Genomic DNA, 26,751 nt, shown 5'->3' with positions numbered 1-26,751 from the left:
TCTGCTTGCCCAAGCAGGGGTAGCTGCTGGAGCCTGATGTGGGCTGGGCTCACATCACATATCTGCACATTTGATTGGGCGGCCCCTTCCTACATCCTATCATGGTTCTAGAGATGCCCCACCTCCTGAGCAGAATGCCAGCATCTCCAGTGAGCACCAGCTTTATGTGCAGCTCTAGTCAAGCACATATAGGAGTCCAGGCTGTTCTGGACTAAGACACAGATCTTGAGGGCTGGGTAGTCCACAGCTAGTGTCATCTGAATGGTGACAGTGAAGAGTGCAGCTGTGGCTTGAATATTCCCTTCCCTACCCCTGGCTATGTGTCTTCAGGGAATCTGACCACCCCAACAGTATGTTAGGAGTAACTAGGTTTTGCTCCTGTGTCTAACAAGTAGTCTGTTAGAAAGGGAGTTTAAAAGTCCTGAGCACAAATAAAGGCAAATGACAAATTCCAGCACTCAGGAAGCAAAGGCAGGCAGATCTTTATGAGTATGAGGCCAGCCTGGTCAACAAAGCAAGTTCCAGGACAGCCAGGACTGTTATACAGAGAAACCCTGTTTCAAAAAACCAAACCAATCAAACCATCAAACAAAAAGTCCTGAGCACAAATAAAGGCACATGTCTGCAATACTGGCACCTGGGTATCTGAAGCAGGAGGATTGCCACAAATCTGGGGCTAGCATGGACTCTATAAAGAGTGCCCAGGCAGGTAGCCTGGGCTATACTGTGAAGCCCTCTTATGAAAACAGGAGTGCAGAGATAATTCCCACTAGGAGAGTCAAACCTGTGCCCTGGAAGAAGTCAGCGGGCAACCTTCAGGTAGTGAGAATAGGGAAGGGCACTCCAGCAGTGGGCACACAGGGGTGAACATGGCAGAGAGATTGGCAACCTCAGGCATTTGACAGTATCTGGGCTCCATCATCTTCTTTGCACAAACCCCTCATAGTGGCCTATGAGCAAGGCAAGATCACCACCCCTAAAGAGGAGCGAGGCAAGTGGAAAGTACACTGTGTGTGTGTGTGTGTGTGTGTGTGTGTGTGTGTGTGTGTGTGCGCGCGCGGACGCGCGCGCGCGCGCGTGCACGCATGCACGCATGCATGCATGTCTGCGTGCGTGTACAGGAAGAAGACTCACCAGGAAGGCCCCAATAGGTAGGTGGACGCGCAAGAGTGGAGGTGAGCTATAGAGAAGGACACTCCTGCAGGAAGGAACAGCGTGGCAAAGGGCACGGTGCTGGGAGCAGGGCTGTTCTGGGTCTTTCTGGGAGGGAATGTGTGATTACAAGGCCCTAATCAGAGCTCCCTCTTAACTTCACATTTACAGGGGCTGTGGGGAGTGAGGGAGAGAATTGTGAGACATGAGAGAACAGCCTAGAAATAACAGAGGGACAGGGGGCTGAAGGCAGACACTATCATCTCTTTGCTTGTGTCTCAAACTTTGTGTGCGTGTGTGGGGGGTACAAACAAGGTTGCAAAGAAGGTGGTGGAGTCCAGACACCAAAATCCCCCTCACCAGGATGTGGTGCAATTGGGAAACCACAGAGGTCCAGTGGCCACACCCAGGATGTGTGTGCCCAGCAATTCAGTGTGACCAGCTTGGGTTTGGTGGCTTAGTAATGAATGAAAACATCTGTCAAGCTCCTCCAGTAGCCACAGCAGGAGATTAAGCACACTCCAGCTTCCAAGGGAGCCCTTTGTCAGTGGCTCAGAGATAATGGATGTCTTCACGGTCTCAGCAGGTCACTTGTGGAAGGCATCTAGGACCCCTAGACACTCCCAGGCATGGGCTCTCTGCCTCGGGGATTCCCAGGTTTGGGAGGGATAAAAGGGCAATTTCTCACAATTCCTCTCCACATTAAAGGGTAACCGATTGCCTCTGGGGTGGAATGCAGTATCTATCTGTTCTTCAGGGTAAGGACAGTGACAGATGAGCTGCCTGGGAAGATGCATCCCACAGTGAATCGACAATCCCCAGGAACTTTAGGTGGGCCTAGCATAATTGGCCCAGCCTAATTACTGGATTGGAGCTGGGCCAAAGGGCTCGATTCTCGGGCTACCCTTGACAGGATGGCATGCCAGCAAAGCTGATGACTTAGCGACTCCAGGAAGTGGAGGAGAGGAGTCTCTGGGTGTTCCTTCACCTGGCAGCAGTTGGCACCGGGAGGACCCCATTCTCATCTTCACTGTGCCTTGCCCTACCTCACTGAGTCACCCCCAGGATGTGTACTGAGGAACTGGAGAAGTGAAACCTTGGCTAACACTCGCTTCACATCATAAGACAGCCTGCAAGCCAACAAATCCTCCTAACTTTGAGTCAGCTGGGCAGCCGAAGGCCAAAAGCACCCACAACACATCTATGAGCCACATCTCTCGAGGCCCAAGCACCAGCCTCTGGCATGGTACTGCCCTACAGCTGCCACTCCAGAAAGCTCCTGGGTAGGTTCTCCTCATTGAAGCTTCCAGATCTGGGCTGTGGGTTTGAGCCACCATACAAAATCGCAGCTGTATTCTATTTCAGTAGGATATAGAGCAATCTCAACTGTAATGAGTAAGAGGCAGATGCTGGAGGAGACAGACGATTCTCCCAGTTTGAACATTAGGTAATGCATCAAAACATCATGTGGTCTCATAAATATGCACGGCTTTTATGTGTCAGCTGGGAAAAAGTAAGAACTGTTTCCAAGTTCTGCTTCATTCAGCCCTCTAGAGCCACAGCAAAGATCCACAACACCATTCAGCAATGAGGCAAAGAAGGGAGGTTCCATGGAGGATAATCCCCTGCCCCTGACCACAGCACTATCCAGGCAGACTAAGGAAAAACTCGTGGGCAGAGGGGACTCAAGCTAGCCTGAAGAATGGGGTTTCTAACCTATAAATAGAGAGAGTAGCCATGATGGTCCTCTGCCCCAGGGCCTGGGAAGGATCCTGCAGGACCTCACAATAGGACCACAGAGGGAACTTACTGGTAGCTTCTCCAGGTCCTGTTTGACTTGACAGATTCCTGAATTCCTGCCCTGTGCCCCAGACTGACAGCCAGATGGTGCCCAATGTTCCCAGCCCCCTGCCAGATGCCTGTATGTTCAGCCCACTGCAGCTGTGGCCCTGACAACTGCCTTGCCTTCCTGGAGGGGCTTAGGTGTCCACACCCTCAGTCCCAACCCTGGTGGTCACCCTTCTGATGGTTGAACCTGCAAGAGTGGCTGCAACAGTTGTGATGACTCAGATGGTGACAAGATCAACCTTATGTGCAGTTAGTTCCAGAAGTTCTACAGCTGTTTGAGGAATTCTTAAGCCCTGAGTATGGTTAATCCACCATAACATTAGGGATGGTGGATGATGAGACCAGAGGGGAGGTTCAGGGGCAAAGAAGACTTGTTCTTGCAGGGGCCTAGGGTTAGGCTCCTAGCACCCACAAGACAGCTCACAACCATTTATAGCTACAGTTCTAGAGGATCCATCACCCTCTTCTGGCCTCTGTTCTTTTTAAAATTTGTGTTAATGTTAAGTCACCATTTGCACCTACTGTTTTCCTGACAAAATTTCAATTCTGAAAATTAACCTAAGAGGCAGGAATTAAACCCATTTAACTTTACAGACGAAGGCATGAGAGCTCACAGAGTGCAATACATGCTGTTCACGGCCATATAGCATGTACACAGCAGAGCTGAAGTTCAGAGCATCTCCACATTATACAAGCAAAGCAATCATGGCCCCAGGAGAAGCCAGTTTCAGGGGCGCCACAGAAAGCTCCTAACAGCCCAGAGTCCTGTTGGCAGGATGTAAGTGTGCACACTGAGGCAAATTCCTCAGCCTTCCTGAAGCCTAGCTCCTTCCTCCAGGGAGCAAGTATGGTGATGGTGGAGAGAAGTGGGGCAGGGGCAGGGATGGCGGGGCACACGTGTTCCTAACAGATGCCATTCAGTTACAATCATACACTCTCCAATGGCTTACTGGGCATTGCAACATGGTAGCAGGGGTCCCTGGACTGAGTCCTGCCTAAATGGTGCCCATTCTCATTCTGTCCCTTTGAGCATCCCCTGGAGCTACCCCAGAAGAAAATGCAGGACTCACGGGATGTGAGGCTTTTTCAGAACCTTGGTCTGATTGTTGGGGTTGTAGTAACCAGGCCCTGGGCCTGTTGATGTCAGTTTTAATCCACGGCCAGTTTTGGATTTGAAGCAGGACATTAAGACCTTTGGCGACTGCTTCACCAGAGACTCGTTGACATTGTAATGCCCTGGATGGAGAGAAATATTGACATAGGATGAGAGGCTCTTTCTCCAGATCAATAAAAAGCAGCACCCGCCACCACCTCTCCCAGGCACCTCACAGCCAGCACAGTGACGTCACTTCCGTGGGTCCTAGTGGGTCCGACGGGAAGGTTGCCTCCGTGGGCTGAAAGCCAGGCCTTCCACTTGGATAACACAGTTCAACCCCTGGGTCTTATTTTTCCAACCTATACCCAGGGCCCTGCAGCTTAGAGATAGGAATTAACTAGCCAGAGGACAACCATCCAAGCAGGCACCTAAGGAACGCCCAAACACCGGTACAGCCCTGGACTGACACAACTTCCGCCCTGTAAATAATCCATTTTCTGGGCACAGGATGGTTCCAGTAGCTGAATAGTATCTTAAATATAATGTAACATCAATGTCAAATGAGCAAACAGTGTATGCATTGTACATACATATATATGCAGGCATGCATGCCTGTGTGCACATAAAGATCAGGGATGCTCTGCCATGTTCTGTCACTTTTTGCCTTATTTCAGATCTCTCACTGACCAGAGGCAATGCCTCTGCCCTCCATAACACTGAAGTATAGATGCATGTGTGACCACACCCAGCTTCTTTGTAGGTAATGGGGATTTGAATTCGGATCCTCATGCCTATACAGCAAGTACCCGTCTACCCAAGGAGCCACCTCCCCAGCCCTGAGCAATAAATTCTTAATTTTTTTTAAATTTTATTATTTTTAGGTGTTCTTGTTTGCATGTGGGCACATGAGGTAAGTGCCCCTGGAGGGGTCAGATTGCCTGGAGTTGGAATTCCAAACAGTTGTGAGCCACCTGAAGTGGGTGCTGGGAACTGAACTTGGGTCTTCTGGAAAAGCAGCAAGTACTCTTAACCATTGCGTCATCTCTCCAGCCTTACACAGGAGGCTCTTACTGAGATTCTATTGTGTGGAAAGCCCGTGCCCCGTGCTCTCTCTCAAGAAAATATATTCAAATCCACTTCACTTGTACACAAAGTTTAAAGGAGGAGGAAATGGCCTGAGCTGGGGGGGAGAGCAGAGAGCAGTCTCACCCTCTAAGTTCTCACGGCTCAGGCAGGGGATACAGGTATTTGGGCGGAGAGACGTGTAGTGCCAGGAAAAGGCCCTCACAGACACCTGGTCATGTTGCTCCAGCCTTCCCATCACTTAGAAATTAGGGCATTGGTCAATGAATGCAAAAGCTCTGGGCATAAAGCTGAACACGCAGCCGGGCCCCTCAGGTGAACACTGGGTGTAGCCTCAGCATCCAGGACCGGGCAGCATTACAGACACTGAGCCAGCAAGGGAAAGCAAGTTCCACAATGACACTCTCAAACACCAGAAGGCCACTTGTGCATAGCTGGGGTTTGTTTTTGGTTGTTTTTGTTTGTTTGTACTTTCATCTATTTGTATGTGTGTTTGTTTGCACCTGTGTTAACACGTGTGTACTTGTATGTGCTGGTGCCTGTGGAGGCCAGAGTTCAATTCCAAGTGTCTTCCTTGATTACTCTTGCCTTTTACAACCCTTTTCATTTATTTATTCTTGCACATGTACGTGGACTCACAGATGTGCCAAGGCATACACGTGGAGGTCAGAGGGCAACTTGAGGGCGTTGGTTCTCCACCATTTGGTCCTGAGGCCTGAACTCAAGTTATCAGGCTTGACAGCAAATACCTTTGCCTGCTACCATCTTGCCAGCCCTCCTTATATTTTCGAGGCAGGGTCTCTCACTGAACCTGGAGTCCTTTGGCCTGGTTGGCTGGCTAAGCAAACCCCAGGGACCACCTATCTCTGCCTCCCCAGCTCTGGAGTTACAGGAAGCTGCCATTCCTTCAGGTAGAAATGCATCAATGCACCAATGCACTCTCAGCAAGATCTTCGCCCGTGGAGCCATCTCCCCGCCCCACCCCTTTAAAAAGCACAGTCTCTTTTTAACACTCCTCCTGCCTCAGCCTTCCAAATATTGAGATTATAGGTGTCACATACTAATATGAGTTTTAGGACATGCGTGAATGGAAAAGTAACAGAGAACCTGAAAGTCTATGCATACTATAATGACTCCATGCACAGCAACCATGAATGAATCAGGGCTGGGGTCGGGGTGTCAAGAGGAGTCGTGCCAAGAAAAGAGATTCAGGAGAACTGGTGGGACCCAGGAAAGTGGGAACAATCTTAGTAGCGGTGGCCCTGTAGGGGAGATAGTTCAAATTTTTAAAGCACTGTGAATGTGACTTTGCTTTGTTTGAGTTTTTCTTTTAGAGATGGAGCCTCGCTCTTTCTTTACCCCTGGCTGGTCCTAAATTCAAGGCAATCTTTCTGCTTCCGCCTTCTGGGAGGGTGACTTTTTTTTTTTTTTTTTAAGCAGAATTTACTTTTCTATTGGAAAAGTGATGAAGAGACACTGGGTGATGCTATGGGATGTCAGTCATCTCCAGGAAAGACATCTGGGAACAGCTGGATGCCCCCATGGGAACAAGAGGGGTACCTCCCCTGTGCTGGAGGACAGTTTGGTCCCCATTCTGTTCTTTGTTACAGGGGAGCCTGGGGAACCTCTGTGCTGACTGATGCCCTATCCCAGGGCTCTGTGGTGGGGCCTCTGGCTAAACCCCAAGGTTGCCAGCTTTGTTCTGCTGTATAAACAAACAAGGTGGGGCTTTGTGGGGACTGCAGGGGAGGGGGAGGGGTGCCTTGTGGCTGCGCTGAGCCTCCTAATTAGTGATGGTTTTGTTACTTGGCTTCAGCCTGCTCTTCTGGCTTTAATCTGGATTTGCTGAAATCTGACAGGCCCTGCAATTTTCTCCACACCCTATGCCTTCCTGCCCCTCCTCTGGATTCTGGGGCCCAAAGCTCCAGGCTTGGCTGGGTTAGGCTGGAGGTCAGGCTGTGTGGACTGTTCTGGACCCCTCTGAACTGATCCCCTAGCTGTCTTACAGGGATGGAAGTATGGGAGCACATCGGTATTGCCACCTTTTGGAATACAGAAGACTAACTCAGGCAAGCTCTGATGTGATCCTGAATCCCGGTTCCAGAAGGGAAGCAGGGGTCTAGTCAGGCGTTTCTGGGCTTAGATATGCTATTTAATGGACAATGGCAATGGACAAGTTCTGGAACTCTTTAAGCATCTTTCTTCCATGCATTAAAAACAGGACTATGGGTACAGGCAGGCAGAACAAGCCCTGTGGAATCAACACTGGCAAATGCATCCAGGACCTACCTGGTGATTTAGGAAGACAGTGGAGTGACCTCTGGGGCTTTGTCACCATCTCTCTTCCTACCTGTCAGTAGGAAAATGCCACTTCCCCACCTAGCAGTCCAGAGCTCGTGTGCCTGATGCCAAAAGGCCACATTAAGAAGGCTGCTTTGGGGACTTGTGCAGAGCTACTGGGTCCCTTAGCCTCTCTGTGTTCAGCACTTTCTCTGCCTCCACCCTACCACACATACACACACACATCACACACACACACACACACACATCCCCCACACATACCCCCTATACACACATCCCCCTCACATATCCCTACACCCCCCATACACACATCACACACACACACACACACACATCCCCCACACATCCCCCTCACATATCCCTACACCCCCCCATACACACACACACACACACACACATCCCCCACACATACCCCCATACACATATCACACACACACACACACACACACACACATCCCCCACACATACCCCCCATACACACATCACACACACACACACACACATCCCCCACACACACACCCCCATACACACATCACACACACACACATATCCCCATACACACACAAAATCCAAGTTCCCTCTGAACAGGCTCCCTGTAGAGAGATGGTAGCCAGCGAAATAGAGCCAAGCCGCTGCTTACCTGGAGGTGGCCCTCCCGAGCTGGCCAAGGGGAAGAATCCTCTTTCTGTTTTTGACAGAAACCCAATTGGAGCAGAGATGTTGCTTTTTTGTTTGCAGGAGGGGATGGAGGCCTGTGCAGAAGAAAACACACTCCATCATTCAGTATCTGCCCCTTTCTGTCTTTGTCACCTTGACTGGACAGGTGACAAATATGAGCCAAATTAAAACCCGTCCTTCTTGGAAGGGAACTGATGTGAACTGAAAAGGTGACACAGGCCTTTACCATCTACTTAGCCCAAGTGGTCTGTAACGAGGATGAATGCATGTGGGCACACACACATGGACACACACCGGCTCAAACATGCATACACAGGCCCACCTAGGCGAAGCCAGAGGAGAATGGCTAGGAGGGAAACCTGAACACTGGTTTCTGGTCCCTCTTCTGCCTGGCTAAGGCTGTGTGGCCCTGCTCAGGTGGTTTAATCTCTGAGCCTGAATTCTCTCTCTCTCTGTAAAATGCATCAGATGACCCTGACTCTACTTGTTTTAGAGCGTTGTGAGCTCTAAACCACAGAACCATCTAGAGAAAGTTGCGTTTGTTTGTTTGTTTCTTCTCAGTGCTGGGTTCTTATGCACCATGGACCAGCTGCACCCTTGGGGAGGTGTTTTTACTGAGTGTGTGGGGTGATGCTGTTACAATGTGTTTGCATTTCTTTTGCTGCCATTTTTACCCTATCTAGTTCAAGTCCTCATGCCTCCCACCTGGTCCCTGGCTGCGCTCTTCTCTGTTCAAACAGTGCTCTCTAAACATGGCGTCTGGGGTGCACTGAGTCCTATCGCTCAAGATTATGATCAGATCTGCCGTCACTCTCTTCTCTCTGCTTTTCTGGATGGACCAGAAGTTAAGAATTCTGGCTGATCCACACAATATACCTATGAAAGCGTCCCACACGTTCAGAACTCTAAAAATGATGCGGGGGAGGGAAGGTTGAGTCTCCGGGGCCTGAGATCATTCTTCTGTTATGCACGATCACAAATATTTGAAGTGCCCATTTGTAGTCAGTCTCCTGTATTTGTTAGATAACAGAAGCAATAAAAATTGTGCCCAAGAACGCTGGCAATATTTGCTGAATGAGTGAAACTATTTGCTGGGGAGTGGGGGCTGGGATGGCTTGATTCTACCTGATACTTCTTTGTTTGAAAAAAAAAAAAAAAAGTTTCTTGAGAAATGCAGGTGGCATTTTGATTTTGTGCTGTCAGAGGCAGAGGAATGTAGCCTTTCCCAGGATCCTGACGGCAGGTTGCATGCAGAGTGCTCCCACACAAAGGCCAGATGGGCAGGCTAATTACTGGACAGGAGAGGACCAGGCTCAGAGAGAAGATAATAACAGCCCCACAGCAAAGGACTCCAAAAAAGAAACCGGACTGAGGCTGGGCAAGCTGCTCAGGGCACAGCATGGCTAACGGGATTATGGCCTTTGGGCTCCTTGCCTGATGCTGCCACCATTGTTCTCCAGGTTGGGGGGAAAGTCTCCTACAGACAAAACAGTTCCCCTGGCTTTGTTCTTTACCCAGACAGAAAACCTGTGGAAAACGGGACATTTTTGTATACCTGTGATCTACAGGAAGATTTTACCATTAGACTAAGAAAATACTCAGCAGGTTAAAAAAAACAAAACAAACAAACAAAAAAAAAAAAAAAAAAAAAAAAAAAAAACAGACCAAAGCTGAGTTACTGAGGCAATGTGGAGAGGAACTCCAGGTGTAGCTAAGTGGAAAATACACCTGGACCCTGTGCAGGTGACTCCAAAACTTGGGAGGCTTGTGTGTGTGTGTGTGTGTGTGTGTGTGTGTGTGTGTGTGTGTGTGTAGACCCTGAAGGAACTACACCTGGCTCTTAGTGACATTTGCCTTGGGAACCCACATTATAAGGGAACCAGTCCTGCAGCATCCACACTAAGTGGCTCATTACTTACTGCCTACAACTCCAGCTCTAAGGGATTGATGCCTCTGGCCTCCAAGGGCAACTGCACTAAGGTACACATACACTGTGATCCCCACACACATAATTTTAAAAAATAAGGTTTTTTTGAGAAAGAGAAGTAGAATTACAAGGAAGGAATTTCTACTATGTAATGCTGAACTTACATATTATTCAAAATATACATGTGTTATGTTCAGTCACCTTGAAATATTCATGAACAAAATCCATTCACTCTATGGGGTTGGGGGAATGGTTTAGCCATTAAAAGGATTGCTGAATAAACAAGTTCACACCCCCAGCACTCAGCATAAAAAGTCAGGCACAGTGGTACATATCTGGGGGAGGCAGAGACAGGTGGGTCCCTGGGGCTCATTGGCCAGCCAGTTAGTGTGGACCCTTTCTCAAAAAAATTAATTAATAATAATAAAGGTAGACATCAATAGAGAAAGACATCTGATGGCTTCACATGGGTACACATACAGGACCATACATAGGTGCGCACACCACACACACATACACAGGTACACACAAGTACACAGACACACATACAGGTACACACACAGGTGCGCGCACACCACACACACACACAGGTGTACACACACACAGGTGTACACACAGCTGCACACACACCCCCCCACACACAACTTCATATACACACACAGGTGCACACACAGGCTGTGCACACACACACACACACATACACACACAGAGATACACACAGCTGCACACACACAGCTGCATGCACACACAGCTGCACGTGCACACAGCTGCACGCGCACACAGCTGCACACACAGGTACACACATACCACTTATCTATGCATCATGTATATATTGGCAGAAAGCAAAAAATTCTGGTCTGGACCTCGGTCTTTTGCAGAGACACAGCTGTATGGGCCCAGAGGTCACTCATTTGATGACAGACATTTAACACACGTTGCTGTGTCCAGGGCCCAATGGAGCAGTGTAAGCATGCAGCTGTCTGCCTCGGAAGCGCAGAGAGGACTGGAAGCATCCAAACAAAGTTCAAGCTATATCACCCTTCTGCTGCAACCAAGGGTTCAGGAAGGGTGCTCACAGGTCTGAGCTGTGCCTGTCTCCACGGAGGGTACTCACAGGTCAGAGCTGTGCCTGTCTCCCAGGTGGCCAGGGTCTGGTTCTGAATGCATATATCTATGCAGATCATTCTCAGACCATACAATTCCTGCCCCCTGCAAGCCTATCTGGAACCACACTGCAGTCTGAAAGAAGTGTTCTAGAAACTTCTTCAGGTTATGTCTCACCCTTCCCAGTCCCCCTCGGAACTCCCCAGGACACAGAGAACAAAGTTCAGACTCTCCCCTGGGGTCTTCAGTGACACGCTAAGATAGCTACAATTAGCCCTGGTAACATGACTGATCCAAAATTATGACAGGCATAAATAGCAAATGCACATTGAACTGCAAAGACTTCAAAGGAGACAAGGGTCCTCCTGAAATATCTCATTAATAATCTTATATCAATATGTATCTGATTTCAAAACAAAATATATTGCAAAACTTAATATTTATAATTACAAGATGTTTATAAAAGTTACCTTCGCCTGATCCTTTTTAGTTCTATATGCCACTATTAAAATTTTCTAAATGACACAGCTGTCCTCCAGTTACTATGGCCCAGTGCTGACCCAACAGGCACCACCCCTGCTCTGAACACATGACAGTTCACTGGTCCACTTTACTGGTCATATAGGGTGAGCAAAAGGTCTGTAAACAAACATGACTTACAAATCGTGTTTCAAAAGAAGAACTTAAGAATGAGATCTGAGACCAAAGCCCTTTGAAATGCAGCCCTTTTTGGCTCACATCTTCCTGTGTGGGATTGTGGATCATACCCTGGATTTCAGGGTGCTCATGGGGGTGGGGAGGTCATGCTCTCCACAGCTTTTACATAGCCCCTAAAGCAGGTGTCCCTGATTCCATTGTATAGTGGTGGCTCCACACACCCCATGACTAGCCAAGGACAGCCCACCCCCTTCCCTGGGTTACTGCAGACCTGTGTGCCTGGTGCTCATTCCTCAACCTAGGTGGCGCATGAGCAAGGCACAGGGCACGGTAGAATGGAGACCTGAGCCAGAGCTTCCTGTCGTGGGATAATCTTTTTGTACATTGTGAAGATGTGTCGCTGTTTTACCTTGCTAGGCACCTTGTGACTGGTTTAATAAAGAGCTGAATGGCCAATAGCTAGGCCAGGCAGGATGGGTGGGACTTCCGGATTGAGAGAGGAACTCTGGGAAGAAGAGAGGTGGGATTCACCAGGCAGACACAGAGCAAGTGGGTAGAATGTGGGTTAATATAAACGGGTTAATTTAAGTTATAAGAGCTAGTGGGAAACAAGTCTAAGCTGAGACTGAGCTTTTGTACTTAACAAGTCTGTCATTATTTGGGAGCTGGCGGAACAAAGAAAGTCTGACTACTGCTTCCTGCAGGCATCCTTTCCCACCCATTCCATTCTGCTCAGAGCATTACCGCTAACACACACACACACACACACACACACACACACACACACACACACACACACACACGATCCCAGACACCTGAGTCCCAGCACTGAGGGGGCAGACAGGTGAATCTCTGTTAGTTCAATGCCAGCCCTTACTACATAGTATGTTCCAGGACAGCCAGAGTTACATACTGAGACCCTGTCTCAAAAAACAAAGACGTCAAAAGAATCTGCGTTTTCCTTATTAAATTCTAAAAAGAAAATGAATAGGGTCAGCAGGTGAAATGGTAAGTATTTATCTGTATGAGAGACAGGAAAACACTCCAGGCTCTTTATTAAAGAGAGAGGTGAGTGGAAGAAGAGGGTTTTCTGCGGCTCCCTGGCGCCCTCTACCGTTGCCCAACCTTCAGATTCTTTGCCTTACCCTCAGTCTCCCTCTCCATCCCCAGCTTGCTCACAGTGCTCACTGGCTGACCCTCTGTGTTCAAATGCTGTTTCTCCAAGCCTCACACCCTTCCCTGAACCCTGGCAACACACCCTTTTAACACGGGCACCGGACAAAGGCAGGCGATGCCCTTACATTGTAATGGTTTGGGGCAGGGGTTTCAGATTTGACCACTTTCATGAAGCTTGGCAGCTGGAACATGCTGGAACAGGAATTGCTGAAGTCCTTCTTGGAAACCAACTCTGAGCGGATGGTGTATGCATTGGCAGCAGGATATTTAGAAATGTTGTTGCCCAGCCGGGCACACTAAGGAAGAAGGAAAAGAGTCAGCATTGCCAAGTGACCCGGGTGCCGTGAAGACAGAGCAAAAGAAAAGGACGGTGCCCACGGTCCATCACTGTTTGATTGCTTGCGTGCCTGATTGTTTATTTGTTGAGTCGGGGTCTCTGTAGCCCAAGCTGTACAGCTCAGGCTGGCCTCAGACTTTCAGTGTTCCTCCTGCATCATCCTCCCCAGGGCTGGTATGCTGGGCAATAGCCACCATGCCCCGCTTACAAGCATTTTCCCCCTAAGAGGCGAGACTGTAGCAAGTAACAGTGGTAATTGGATCTCGGGCTTTGAGCCCTCGCTCTTGGGAAATGCAAGTTCAGACCCATTCCAACTTCTGTAAACTAATTTAAAGCATTCGTCATCTGTTTGGGACCTGGAGAGAGTGATTTTTCCCAGCAATGCATTTTCGCTGCACCCTGTTCCAGGCCACTTCCATCCACCTCATCAGCTGTGGGGTGGGTGGGGAGTCCTGTGATAGCCAGGGTTAGACTGGTCCCAGTGGTGTCTACAGGGAGCTGCTTCAGATAGCTTAAAGGGGCAGGGCTAGTCACGAATGCCTCCCATCCCTAGCAGATTACTGTTTTCACGCCAGGTGTGGTGGCACACACCTGTGGTCAGAATTTAGGAGGCAGACAGGAAGACAATAAGTTTGAGGCTAGCCTGGTCTACACAGTGTGCCACGGGGGGGGGGGGGAAGCCACCAAGAACCACAAATCCTAGCATGCATAAAATCCCTAAAATACTTGCATTTCAACAGGACCAATTCCGCCGCTTCCGGAAACTGTGATAAACTATTTTCAGTTCAAAAAACAAACACAGTGTTTGCCATACGAATGGGGGTAAAAGCCATAGAAACTCGATGATAACATCTCCTTGCCCTATGACAGCATGGCTAGTATTAGGATCTGATAAAACAAAAGAGTTCCCATAATTTTACGGTGAAAAGCTTGGGAACACCGCCCTGGGTTTCTCCACTCAACAGAGGTCAATGGGACCCGGGCACAGGAAGTGGGGGAAGCTGTGAGTGACCTTTACCTCCCTCTCCCCACTGCTGGGGGGCTAGGTGGAGATGGCTCTCAATGGTGGCGTGGGGGTGTGGGTTTCACCAGAAGCCAGACAATTCTCATCTGGATTCTGACCAAGGTTCGAATCCAAGCCCTAGCGGCAAGGCTCTTCAGTGTTCTCAGCAGCAAAGACTATGCCGCTGGCAGCCGCCTTCACTTTCTGGCCGCTTGTTTACCTAGGATTTGTTGTTTCCTTTGGTTTGTACAACTGTGAGCAGCAGACATTATGGCCATTTCACAGCAGAAGAAACTCAACTACTAGTAAATCGGTGTGGACCACCATCTTCAGCAAGGCAGTCTGCCTCCACCTGGTGACCCAGATCAGATACGACATTTGAAAGAGAAATGTGTCAGGAGGAACAGTCCTGGAGGGACAGCAAATGTTTTCCACCCTGGCATCTTTTTTTGCCTTCAGAGACTTACTGCTTTTATGTTTGGGGGTGGGGAGAATGTTCTTAAAAAATAAAAATAAAAAAGAGCGTCTGTGATGCCAAGTTCCCTGAGGCATCATAATAGGATTCATGTCTGCATCGCTCACTCTCCAGCTCTGTGCCCTGTGTTTACCTGCCAGCCCTGACACCTCCAGTTGGACCCCACACTGGCCCATGACAACTTCTTTCCAACACATACTAACTCCTCCAGAACCACCATGCCACTGTGCGACCCAGAAAGACCACCAAAGTCCCTACCCCCCTGCCTCATGTAGCTTCCTGGTCAAAGCTGTAGAAGATTCTAGAACAAAAACTTGGAGTACCTTAATGAGGTGCTTTATATCACTTAAATTTTGAGAGACAAGCCTTCTCAAAGGGTTGGGTATTTCCCTGACAACCACCAGGAAGTGTGTAGAATTTATAGGCCAATCATACTCCTCTGGGCCCTTGTGATCTCCCTCTGAGGTGGGTGATTTGAATTCCTCAAGTCTCAGGACACAGAAGTGGGAGAAAGGCCCTCTGTCCCTCAATTTGGACAGAAACTAGAGACCATGTGGGGCCACAGTCAGGTATTACTTGAGACCCCCTTCCCAAGAATAAAGAAATGCAAGTATTTAAGAATATAAAGCTAGGACTGGAGAGGCAGCTCAGACATTCCATTTCTAGCATCCACATCAAGCAACTTAGACCTGCCTATAACTCCAGTTCCTGGGGACCTGACACCCTCTGCTGGCCTGTGCAGGTCCCTGCACTCATGTACACACACACACACACACACACACACACACACACACACACACACACACACACCACTTCAAAACCAACCTTTGTTTTGTTTTGTTTGTTTTTGAGACAGGATTTCTTTGTGTAGTCTTGGCTGTCCTGGAACTCACTCTGTAGACCAGGCTGGCCTCGAACTCACATAGACCCACCTGTCTCTGCCTCCCAAGTACTGGGATTAAAAGCATGTGCCACCACTGTCCAGCTTCTTTAAAACAAGAAATATAGAGGACTGGAGAGATGGCTCAGCAATTAAGTGCACTACCTGCTTTTCCAAAGGTCCTAAATTCAGTTCCCAGAAACCAACTACATGGTGGCTCACAACCAACTGAAATGAGATCTAGTGCCCTCTTCTGACCTGCAGGCTTACATGGAGGCAGAACACTGTATACATAATAAATAAATCTTTTTTTTAAAAAATTTATTTTTTCTTCTGGCTCTTCACTTATTATTTTTAAAGAAATAAAAGGCCTGGTTGGAGTCTACACTTCAGACATGTCCATGCCTTCTCTTCTGGATGGGTAGCAGAATCGTTTGAAAGTCACCACTGGTGAAGCCTGGTGGGGCCCTCACTGTGGCACTGTGTCTCCAGTCCAGCCTCTTGTTGGCACCAAGAAGAAACAGTAGTGCACTGCCTGGCAAAGGAGCTCCCAGAGAGCACCTGGGCGTTTTGGGCGGTCTGGAGGGTGACTCAGGGGGTGACGGTGCTAGCTCATGGCCTGTTCTGCAATTTCAAAATCTTTCTCACTGCACTTTGCCCAGAGCCTGCAGGGAGTCTCTGAGGCAACCGGGACCTAGGAGGGTGATGTGTTTGAGGTCACATCCAGGCCCCACAGCTGAGTCAGGATGAGGTCTTCCCATGGCTCCTGCCGCGGCATGAGATGTGGCACTTCGTTGACAGTAGCTCTGGGGTCTTTTTCCTGACTGGGAGCTAAAGGCTTGGCTATCCTATGACTTTGCTGAGGGCTCACAGACTGTGAGCCTACACTCAAAAGTCAGTCTGCTCATGAATATTCCAACTCTCAACAAGAGGTGGCTGTATTCACTGGGCCTTAAATGGTCCCTTTGTGTGAGAGTAATAGGAAAATTAGCCCCAGTGTGAGGCATCATGTAAGTCCATGCAAGAGACTGCCATAACTTTTAAAGGGACAAGCAGGTGCATGTGTTCTATTGAGGGTGGACTCTGGCTCTGGTTTGTCCTTCCCTGTTCTACCTCAGGCGACCTTGCTCTGGCTTGGCTCTCCCTTGCTTGATTCCCTTAAGGATGAGGCCATAGCTTAGCGGTACAGCCTTGGGCGCCATTCTGAGCACACACACACACACACACACACACACACACACACACACACACCAAAATAAAACAAAAGAAAGCTGCCTTCACCAGAGTCTGCTCGGCCTCTCTGGTACTTCCTTTATGTATTTGACTGCAAGATCAAGTCCCCTGTGGTACCGTGAAGATTCCTGAATTTCAGGCCCAGGGTACTCTCTCTCTCTCTCTCTCTCTCCCCCCCCTCCGTGTGTGTGTGTGTGTGTGTGTGTGTGTGTGTGTGTGTTCCTCTTTAGTTCTCTTTAGTATCAGAGGTCTGCTCTCTCGTCCCACGTGGGTCCCAGCAACCCATTTCAGGCCATCAGCATTGGCGGCAGCACCTCCTATTCTCCATGCCATCAAACTGTCCCCTAGTTTCTTTTTTGGTCTTTCCAATTTCCCAGTGATTTTGAAGCAAGTGTTAAAAATCACTTTGGGGCAGGACACAGCAATTTCCCTGACATACCCAAAAGCCCCAGGAAGGCAACTGCCTCTTGTGCTCAACAACCAACTTCTAGCTTTCACCCAGCCTCATCCATATACATCCGTGGGGACAAATGGCCTAATGACACAGGCTCAGATTCATCTTTGTGAATTCACAGGAAGTGGTTGCTGTCTTAATCAGAACGGGGACCTTTGGAGAAAAAGGATCAGCCATCCACCATGTCATCGCACACCGGACAGAGGGAATTACTGAGCATCTAACACCCAAGGGCTCTCACCGAGGAGGGGAAAGTGCAGGTTCCTCTCTTGGAAAAAGAGACACTGTTGAACACTGGAGACTGGTGGATGACATTGTAGAACCCAGGGCCTGGGTTGTCATTCTGAAAAGAACAAGAATGCAGTGTCATTGGGCACGGCAGCTTCAGCACGCTTTTCCGCCAGCTTCCATCCATTAATGCTAAGCCTTCCTCTAATCCTACAGAACAGGCTCCATCATTTTCAGGGGTGACAGGCTCACTCCACCATTTCTCTGACTTGCCCAATCTGTATCCCAGTTACCAGTGGGAGGGGCAGGAATCCTAATTCTGGTCAGGTCTCCCACAGCCCTTGATCTCTTTCCACTAAGTCCCCATCCCCATTCTAAAGGAACACTGTTTTGTGTGTGTGTGGGGGGGTTTCATGTCATTATGGAAATGTGCCAGTGCGCATGTCAGCCTGCAAGGACTGGGTCAGCCAAGCCCGAGGTAAAGGGAGGGTGACCGATTTCATGGTAGCCACACCCACCTGACTCAGCTTCCTCCTGAGGCCTCAGAGAAGGGAAACTGGGGAGTGTGTATGTTTATAAAGCAAAATGAAACAAAAACAACCTTCATTCCAAATGAGGCCATCTTGAACTTGAAGACAAAATAAGGTGAGCCCATGGGGCCCAAGGGCAACTTGTGACTAGGGTACAGGGAGCAGAGGCAGCAGAAGCTGTGTTCAGAGCTACTGCTACAGGCTGCCTGAGCTTCCAGAAGCTTTCAGCTTGTTTCTGGCGCTAGTTACTAAGCTGGAGGAGCAAGTGGCATGAAATGAGGTGATGCTTCATTGCTGGGGCAGCTTCCTGGGTGCTGCCCGGTGCTGGGAGCTTCTTAAAGCTCATCCTCATTTTTGCTGTCACCCAATGAGGAAGGGATTACTGTCCCCATTTCACAAATGGGCACATGCAGATGAATTTGTCCCAAGTCCAAATGCTGACCACATGGAATGTGTCCGTGGAAGTAGGTATGTCACCAGAGCCACCCAAGGAAGCAGAACCTGGGCCTGTAGAGCCACAGCCAGTAAGCGGTGAACCCCAGATTTGAGCCCATGGACCCAGATTCCAGTTTGCTATCTCCACTCAGACACAGATACACCCTAACTGTTCTGTCCCTGCTGCTTTACCTAGGTAGAGTTTGAGGCACAACTCATGTCTTCCAGAACTTTCCAGTCTAGAGAGTGGGGACAGAGTGATTGAAGCTCATTATAAAGACTTATTGGATCCCATTCCCTAGGGTGGGATATCTTGCTGAGCTTGATACAGGGGGGAAAGGCTTGGTCCCGCCTCAATTTGGCAGGCCAGACTTTGTTGACTCCCCAAGGAAGGTCTTACCCCTCTGAGTAGTGAATGGGGGGATGGAAGGGAGGAGGGGAATTGGGGTTGGTATATAAAATGAAAAGTAAGTTTTTTAAATTAAAAAAAAAAGAATAGAGGCATAGGTACTGTGTGTGTGTGCGCGCGCGTGCACGCGTGCTCGTGAGACAAGCAGAGGAAGAACAGAGGACACAGCCTTCCAGGCCAAGAGTCAGAAGCAGGATACTGCAGGTGCAGGAGGGAAGGACCACAGGAGGGAGAGGCCGCTCTGCCCCGCAGCACACTGAGATTTCCCAATGGCTAGCTCACTGAGTCTTCCCTGGGAAACTGAGAAGATGGGGTCAAAAGAGAGATGACCTAATGCTGCCTAACCAGCAGAAATCAGAGTCAGAATTGGAGCAGTAGAGTTGCTCCAGTCTCTCTACAGTCTGATGAGAGTCTCCTAACCGCGGACACCAACTGCCTCTTAGATGAGACTACATGGGATAAAAGAAAATCCTCTCCCAGGGTTGTGAATTGGGAAGTCTGTCCTCTGGGCTGGTCAGCTACATGATCTTGAGTAACTTTTACCTCATTGGGCTTCAAGGTGCTGGGATCCTAGTGAGATTCCAGGGTCCCTGTCACTAGGGAAAGCTGCAGCAGGAATCACCGCGTGACATGTGACTGACTAATCATGATGATAATGATGCAAGTGTCTTGCCTGCATGTATATATGTGCCTGTGCAGAGGCCAGAAGAGGGTATGGGATCCCCTACAACTGGAATTACAGACAATTGAGTAGCCATTTGGGTACTGGGAATTGAACCCAGGTCCCCTGGAAGAGCAGCCAGTGTTCTATCTGCTAAGCCAGCTCTCCAGCCTCTGCTATGTGACTCTTACAGGTATGAACAGTGGGCAGGGAAGATATATCTCTAGCTCCTAGTCCATCTGCACATGCCCACTGTTCTGACCCAACCTACCCAGTCAAATTAGAATGGCAAACAGCAAATAGCTGTTTTTGCTTAAGTATAGCCCATAAGGTATTTGGGACATACTTATGCTAAAATGGTTACCTATCTGCAATTCTAATGTATCCAAGCATCCCTGCTTTCCTTTGCTGAATCTGACAACTCTACTGGACATCCATCAGCTGGGTCAGACTGCAAAATGGCTAAAGTCCATGGCAAATGGGAATGGGGCTGTTTAGCCTGGGGGGGGATGAAATTTACTCTTGATGAAGGTCCAAAGCAAATCTCATGGGATAAGCATGCTGGAGCTGGCCTGTAAAGGGAACCGTTAAAATCCCCACGGTGTCACTGAAATGGGTCACTGGAGGCATGTTTACACTGGAGAAATCACCCAAAGCTTCAAGGGAGGGAAGCACTGGATTACATAACACCACAGGTGCAGAGAAGCCAGATGCAGGTCCCTGTGAGGCTGCTGGATGCGGGGCAGGACTCTCAGGGTGAGCAGGATAAAACCAGCTGTGGACTCAAACACCCCCTTGATCTCTTATATGAGACACTTCCAAATAATCAGAATAGAAGTAATTGTCCACCAGTCTCCTCAGTGCCAGGGCCACCTTGCGGGCATGGGGCTGAGTAAGCAATGGTTGGTAGACGTGTTGCCCTCCTTTCACCCAGCACACAGCTTGGGTGACACTTGTCTGAGCAGCACATGGAGGGCTCGTTGAGCTGGCAGTCTCCACAGGTACTAGGAGTGGGAGATGATCCCTATCCACCTGAGTTTGGGATGGGCCTGCAGGGGTCACGAGGGAGCTGGCATTTGGCTCCTGGGCCACAGTAGCTCCCCAGCTTTTGAGGGGGGTCCTACTGCAGAACCTAGGGCCAGGCATGGCATCCTACACTGGGCTTTTCACTTGCTGTCATAAATTCTGAGTTAATCTGTAAACATAACCTTGCATGATTTCATTGCAACTTAAACTCTGGCCCTGACTGTTTGGGAGGGCAGATCTCCTGTCATACCCTGTGTAGAACTACCAAGTTAGTTTGTTTTTGAGGTGGTTTTCTCTGTGCCAGGCTGGACTCAACTCACTATACAACCAAGGATGACCTTGCTGATTCTCCTGTCTCCCGAGTGATAGAATTGCAGGCATGGGCCAGCACACTCAGTCTCCTTGTGATTTTATGAGCCACCATATTAGTGATGGGGATTTAACGCAGGTCTTCTCCCAGGGCAACAAATACTCTAAACCAATGAGCCATCTCTCCAGCCCCTTCATCAGGCAACTTAAATGATGCCCACTCAGAAGACACACTGTCCCTGTCCCACCAGCCTGTGCTATTCAAATGGAAGGCAACAGGTTTGGTATCATGCAATCGTCCGTCACTCCCAGGAAAGGAGTCTAGTGTAACATTCTAATTTTTAAGAGGAGGAAGCAAATGCAGAGACACTAGGTGGGGCCTTTACAGCCATAGCTTGGGAATCTGGGTGAGATGGAGCAGAAGTTGGGAGATGGGGAAGAAAATGTCCAGTGGGGTGCTGGACAGCTTTGTCACCTAGAGGCGCGTCTCCTCTAAAGTTAGCTGCACATTTGTAAATAATTACAAAGTTTATTCCTAGCAACCTAAATTGCCAATTTAGGCACAAATCTGTGCAGGACCCTCACAGCCCCAGTGGTGAGATTCCTTTACTTAAAATAAGTGTGTGACCAGGGATGTACGTGTGCCATGGCGTGAGAGTAGAGTTCAGAGGACAACCCGAGGTAGTCTCTTCTGTTCTCCTTCGACGTTGATCCCAGAGACTGAACTCTGATCACTAAGTTTGTCAGGGGATACCTTGGCCCCCTGAGCCATCTCCCCGGCACCCCAGGGGTGAGATCCTTGCAAGGAATATAAACTGGCCCTGAGGCTCAGCGGCCCAGCCGCACTGGTGAGTGCCTGCCTCTGAGCCACCATGGTAAAGCTGGGCTAAGTGGGTCACGGCTCCAAGGCGAGCAGATGACCGGGTGTGGGCTCAGCACAGGGCGTGTGTGCCTCTTGTCTTAAGAAGGGTGGCAGGGGAGGTTTCGAATCTGTTGTTAACTTGCATTGTCTCACTAAATTACTGGGTGATGCCGCGCAAGTGCATTACTTCTCCATGCTCATTTCCCTCGGGGAAAATGAGACTGATGGCACAGAGCATGGAAGGAGTGGATTCTCTGTGCTTAGGACGTGGGGAATTATATAACTCCTCAGTAATTACACAGTCTTTCAAAGGCTCGGATGAAGGCTTTCCCATCAAATGGATGCAACCACATCGGAGATTTTAGAACTGAACTTGAGTGGTTTCTGCCTTTATTGATGCAGCTTGCAGTTCTGGTGGCCACGAGGGCTCCCTGGACAGGAGACATGATAGTATTTCACACAGTACTTTGAGCTCCTGGATCAGAGTCCCAAGAACTTGCCTGTAGGATGGAGCCCCGGCAAGGAACATTTTATTGCCCTCTCTTCCTGGAGATCTGTCTGTTTTGCCAAGGCCGTTCCAGAAGCATGCTAACTTTCATCAACCAAATTTACAGCCTCGAAGGCCACAAAGGCAGGCGTGGTCAGTGTGGAAAGAGCGAGGGCTTTGGAGTGAGCTCTGCCTGGGTTGAGGTCTAATTCTTTCAATGTTGATTCAGCAGATATTTATTTAGAGCCTCTTATGTAGCAAACCCTGGGCTGTGTGATGGAGGGTGGGTCACTTAACCTCCCTAAGCCTCGGTTTCCTCTTATGTTCAATGAAGACAGCAAACCCTTCCTTTTAGCATTGTTCTGGGGAGCAGAGATACGATCTAAAAATGTTTTAACACATAGTAGGGATTGGTCAGTGACAGCTACTATTCTTTTTATTGGCAACTGAGCTGTGAACACCCTGGACATGGACAACTAACACACTGTCATTCAAGTTGATCAATGAGAACCCACACAGCAAATGGGGAAGAAGCTGACAACTAAGATACAGAGAAACTAGAGAAAAGAGAAAAATGCCTGAGCAAATATTTATCACCCTGGGGAAAGCTACGAGTGATTCTAAAATATGTGTATGCTGTATTACTTATTGTGGGCTTCTTAGAACCCCGAGGTAATGAGAGGTTAAAAGAACTTAATTCACTCTCTAGTTCCTTATTCCAGCTCACAAAGGAAGAGCCGGGCTTGCCGTGAGGGCCCTGCAAGGGGTGTTCAGAACCGGGGTCCTCCCACTCCTTCTCTACCACCTGGGAAGGTGGGAGGGTGGCAGGCATTTGCAGAATGCAGCAGAAGGTAACTGGAACAGTCCGTCTCCAAAGAAATGCTACTCTCAGGGTCCTGCTTAAAAGGAGGGATGTCAAGTGGTGGAGATGCTGCAGGCATGCCTGTGAGTTGCTACAGCCCCCTGCTGGTGAGAAAGGAGAAGGTCAACCCCCCAGGAATAAGTTAAATAAAGGCTGGCCAGGGAGACAACCAGAACTTTCCAGACTTGGAGACCTAGATAAAAGGGGATAGGGAGAGCACAGTATAGCATTATTTTAGTTGCATTTATTTATTTACTTGTATGTGTGCACATATCATAGCAAACACATCAGAGGGAAATTTTAAAAAATATTAGCTGCTCTCTACCATTGGGGGTTCCAGGTCTCAAGCTGTCTTATCAACCCCCATAATAATGATAAGACATTGTGTAAGGAAATTTATTTTATTTTTATTTTTGTTTAAGGAAATTTTTAATGGGGGAATTCATCACAAACACAACTATAAAATTGTTAGAAACTTGTTTACCTATGTGTTATCTAGGATTATATAATTCCCTTTGATAGATCAGAATGGGGTGGTTTTTATCTTCTACTACATACACACAGGACTTAGAAGAACTTGTGTTTTTATTCTTTTCAAATTAAAGATAATTTTGGCTGCAGGGGGTGGTTGCGCATGCCTTCAATTCAAATACACAGGAAGCCAAAGAAGGAGGAACCTAAGTTCAAAGCCAGGCTGGGCTACATAGCAAGACCCCTGGTAATGTTTTCCAAGCAGATAATATATGCAAAGTCCTGGGGTGAATCCCCAACACAGTAAATAGTTAGGTCAATCGATCAGTCAATCAATCAATCAATTTCAGGCTGTTCCTTACCAAACTGACAGTGTCTCCTTGGAGAATGGTACAGCTCCTTGGGTGATACTGCCCCCTGCTGTTCATTAGAGAAACACAACAGCTAAAATCCAAGCAGAGAATTTTGAAGGCAATGTCATTTACCTTTTTGTGATAGAATCTCCTGGTTTGGCTGTTAAATCCCTTTTTTTCTGATTCTGGGATTATTGACGTTCTGTATCTATAAGGAATGGAGGCCTGAGTTGGATATGCAGCAGTAAAACCTGAATAACAAATATAAGACAACCATCCATCAGTGTGTGATGCTAGCTAGTGTTTGCTCAGTGCAATTGCTAGAAAACGCTATAAGTAGTCATCCTAGGCTGGGATGTATGTAGCTCAATTGGTAGAATATTTCCCTGGCATGTACAAAAGCCCTGGATTCCATCCCCATCACCACATAATACCAAGTGTGGTGGCCCACACCCATACTTGCAACACTCAAGAACTGGAGGCTGGAGGATTAGAAATCCAAGGTCACCCCTTGGCTACATTTAGAGTACAAGGCCAGCCTGGAATATATGAGACACTGTCTCAAAAAAAATAAACAAACATATAGTTATCCTAGTGAGCTAGCAAAAAAAAAAAAAAAAAAAAAAAAGAACTCAATATAGGCTATTCTTATTAGGGGCCACCAGGTTCAGGGGGTCTGCTTGCCTTTGTGACACAGAAAGATACAACTTGTCCTTTTTCTATCTTTTCCTCTTGGATTCTGGCCAGAACAAAAGTAACTTATATTGGTAGTTTAGACTTCCTCACTGTTTCTCTACAGCACACACTCACACACACACACACACACACACACACACACACACACACACACACACACACACACACAGAGCCTGATAACATGCAGCTAAGCTCCACAGCCAGTGTGGTATTTTCTCCTACTCTTCTCTCTTCTCCTTCCTGGCAACTGCTAAGAGTTAGTTACATCTTGTCTGCTTGTCTGCTCTTGTTTTTCTTTTAAGCACCAGTAAAACTGACCTATTTGAATTAAAAACAAAAGTTCAATAAAGGGTCAGAGAATGGCTTGGTGAGCAAAGGCTCTTATTGCCAAGCCTGACTGCCTGAGTTCAATCCCCAAGAATCCCATGGCGGAAGGAGAGAACCAACTCCCCAAAATTGTCCTGCCACCTCCACATGTGCTCCGTGGCATGCACATACAAAATAAAGAAGTGTAATTTTTTTTTAAAAAAAATTAAAATAGGGACTGAAGAGATGGCTCCAAGATTAAGAGCACTGGCTGCTCTCCCAGATGACCCAGGTTCAATTCTTAGCACCCATATGGCAGCTCACAACCATCTATAACTAAAGTTCCAGGGGATCCAATACCCTCTTCTGGCCTCTTCAAACACTACATGCACATGGTATGCAGAACCAGACATAAAATAATGTTTTAAAATTAAAATATCCAATACAGAAGAGTGAACAAATTATGAACAGATGGGACAAAAAGCAAATCATAAACCAACAGACTTACACTTACACGTTCATAACCATATTAAACATTAAGTAGTCTACACATTCCAGTTAAAAGATAGGGACTGTCAGACAGGACAAGAAAGAAAGACCCAACTACATGCTGCTTACAAGAAACACATTTCAACTCTAAACCTAGAAAAAAAAGCAAAAAGAATGAGGACTTGCAATAAGAATTTAGTTGTCAGAAATAAAGCAAGCAAGACCTGTTACACATTTAAAATGAAAGAACGTGACTCTTGTTGGAATACGGAAATAGCTTGTTATCTTTTTGTTGTTGAAGGGACAGCCATCTTCCCATTCGTTCTTTCTTACAGTTTCTTACCACCTACACTCTAGGGACAGCAGGGCCAAAGGCAATCCATCTGATACACTCTCAAAGGATGGCCTTGTGGATAACACCCAGCATCTACTAATCCTTCCAACTGTGCTCTTACATATGAGGGCGGATATGCTGAGATTTAAATTCACTAGACCTTTCTGTATTTTGTCGCCATGCTTGTTAGGTTTGCCAAGGTCTTCATCTTTCAGGGAAATGTTATCCGTGTTAGCAAAGCTCAGGGGCATGTTCCGTCTGTTTGAGGAAAACTTCAGCCCTGCATTCTTCTAGACACCTGAAAGAAGATACAGCATTTGCAGGGGCTTTCACACTGTGGTCAGCTCTGTGCTAATGGTGTTGAGAGATCTTGTGGGGTAGAAACTGTCACCCACCAAGTGCTTTGTCATCCCAAAGTCCAAGCACACAGTGCTGACAGAATTTGGGGGGGGCATGCAAATTCACCCTCACTGGTGCACACAGCCACTGAGGCTTTAGATATTACTTTGATTATTAACCTAGCTTGGCCAAGATATAGTTTACATGCAATAAAATTCTACAGTGTTCAAGTTCTGACAATGTGGGAGGCTGTGCTCTAGACCACCACAATAAAGACATCAATGCTCTCCAAAGCCTGCAAAGGTCCCATGTGCTTTGGGGGTCATTCCCCTCTGGATCAGGCATCTGCCAATTCCTGAGCTTCCTGTCACAACAGCTCCCTTTCTACAATGTCACACAAATACTACACTCAGCAGCAGATCAACTGCTACCAACACGGTCTTCCTAGGGCTGATGAGACAGCTCAGTGGTTAGAGCAGATTCACTTCCCAACAACCCACACATTGAGCAGCTCAAACTACCTGGAACTCCAGCTTCAAGGAATCAGGTG

General features: G+C 48.0%; 1 protein-coding gene across 2 annotated transcripts in view; it reads right to left on the bottom strand.

The window, feature by feature from the left end:
- Stpg1 (sperm tail PG-rich repeat containing 1) overlaps positions 1-26,147 on the bottom strand; it is a 31,576-nt gene extending 5,429 nt beyond the window's left edge. Inside the window, exons 1-6 of one of the 2 annotated variants that reach the window (XM_051173701.1) lie at positions 26,023-26,147; positions 24,170-24,288; positions 17,646-17,747; positions 13,148-13,318; positions 8,121-8,232; positions 4,071-4,236 (exon numbers count right to left, since the gene is read on the bottom strand). In XM_051173701.1, coding sequence (XP_051029658.1) covers positions 4,071-4,236; positions 8,121-8,232; positions 13,148-13,318; positions 17,646-17,747; positions 24,170-24,288; positions 26,023-26,113 — 761 coding nt within the window. In that variant the 5' untranslated portion in view covers positions 26,114-26,147. The remainder of the gene's footprint in view (positions 1-4,070; positions 4,237-8,120; positions 8,233-13,147; positions 13,319-17,645; positions 17,748-24,169; positions 24,289-26,022) is intronic. The other variant, XM_051173702.1, reaches the window with a different exon arrangement.
- Between the last annotated feature and the right edge of the window lie 604 nt (positions 26,148-26,751).

This window comes from Phodopus roborovskii, unplaced genomic scaffold (genome assembly GCF_943737965.1).
Source record: "Phodopus roborovskii unplaced genomic scaffold, PHOROB, whole genome shotgun sequence".
NCBI classification, from domain to species: domain Eukaryota; kingdom Metazoa; phylum Chordata; class Mammalia; order Rodentia; family Cricetidae; genus Phodopus; species Phodopus roborovskii.
This window is presented reverse-complemented; position numbering and strand designations above follow the sequence as displayed.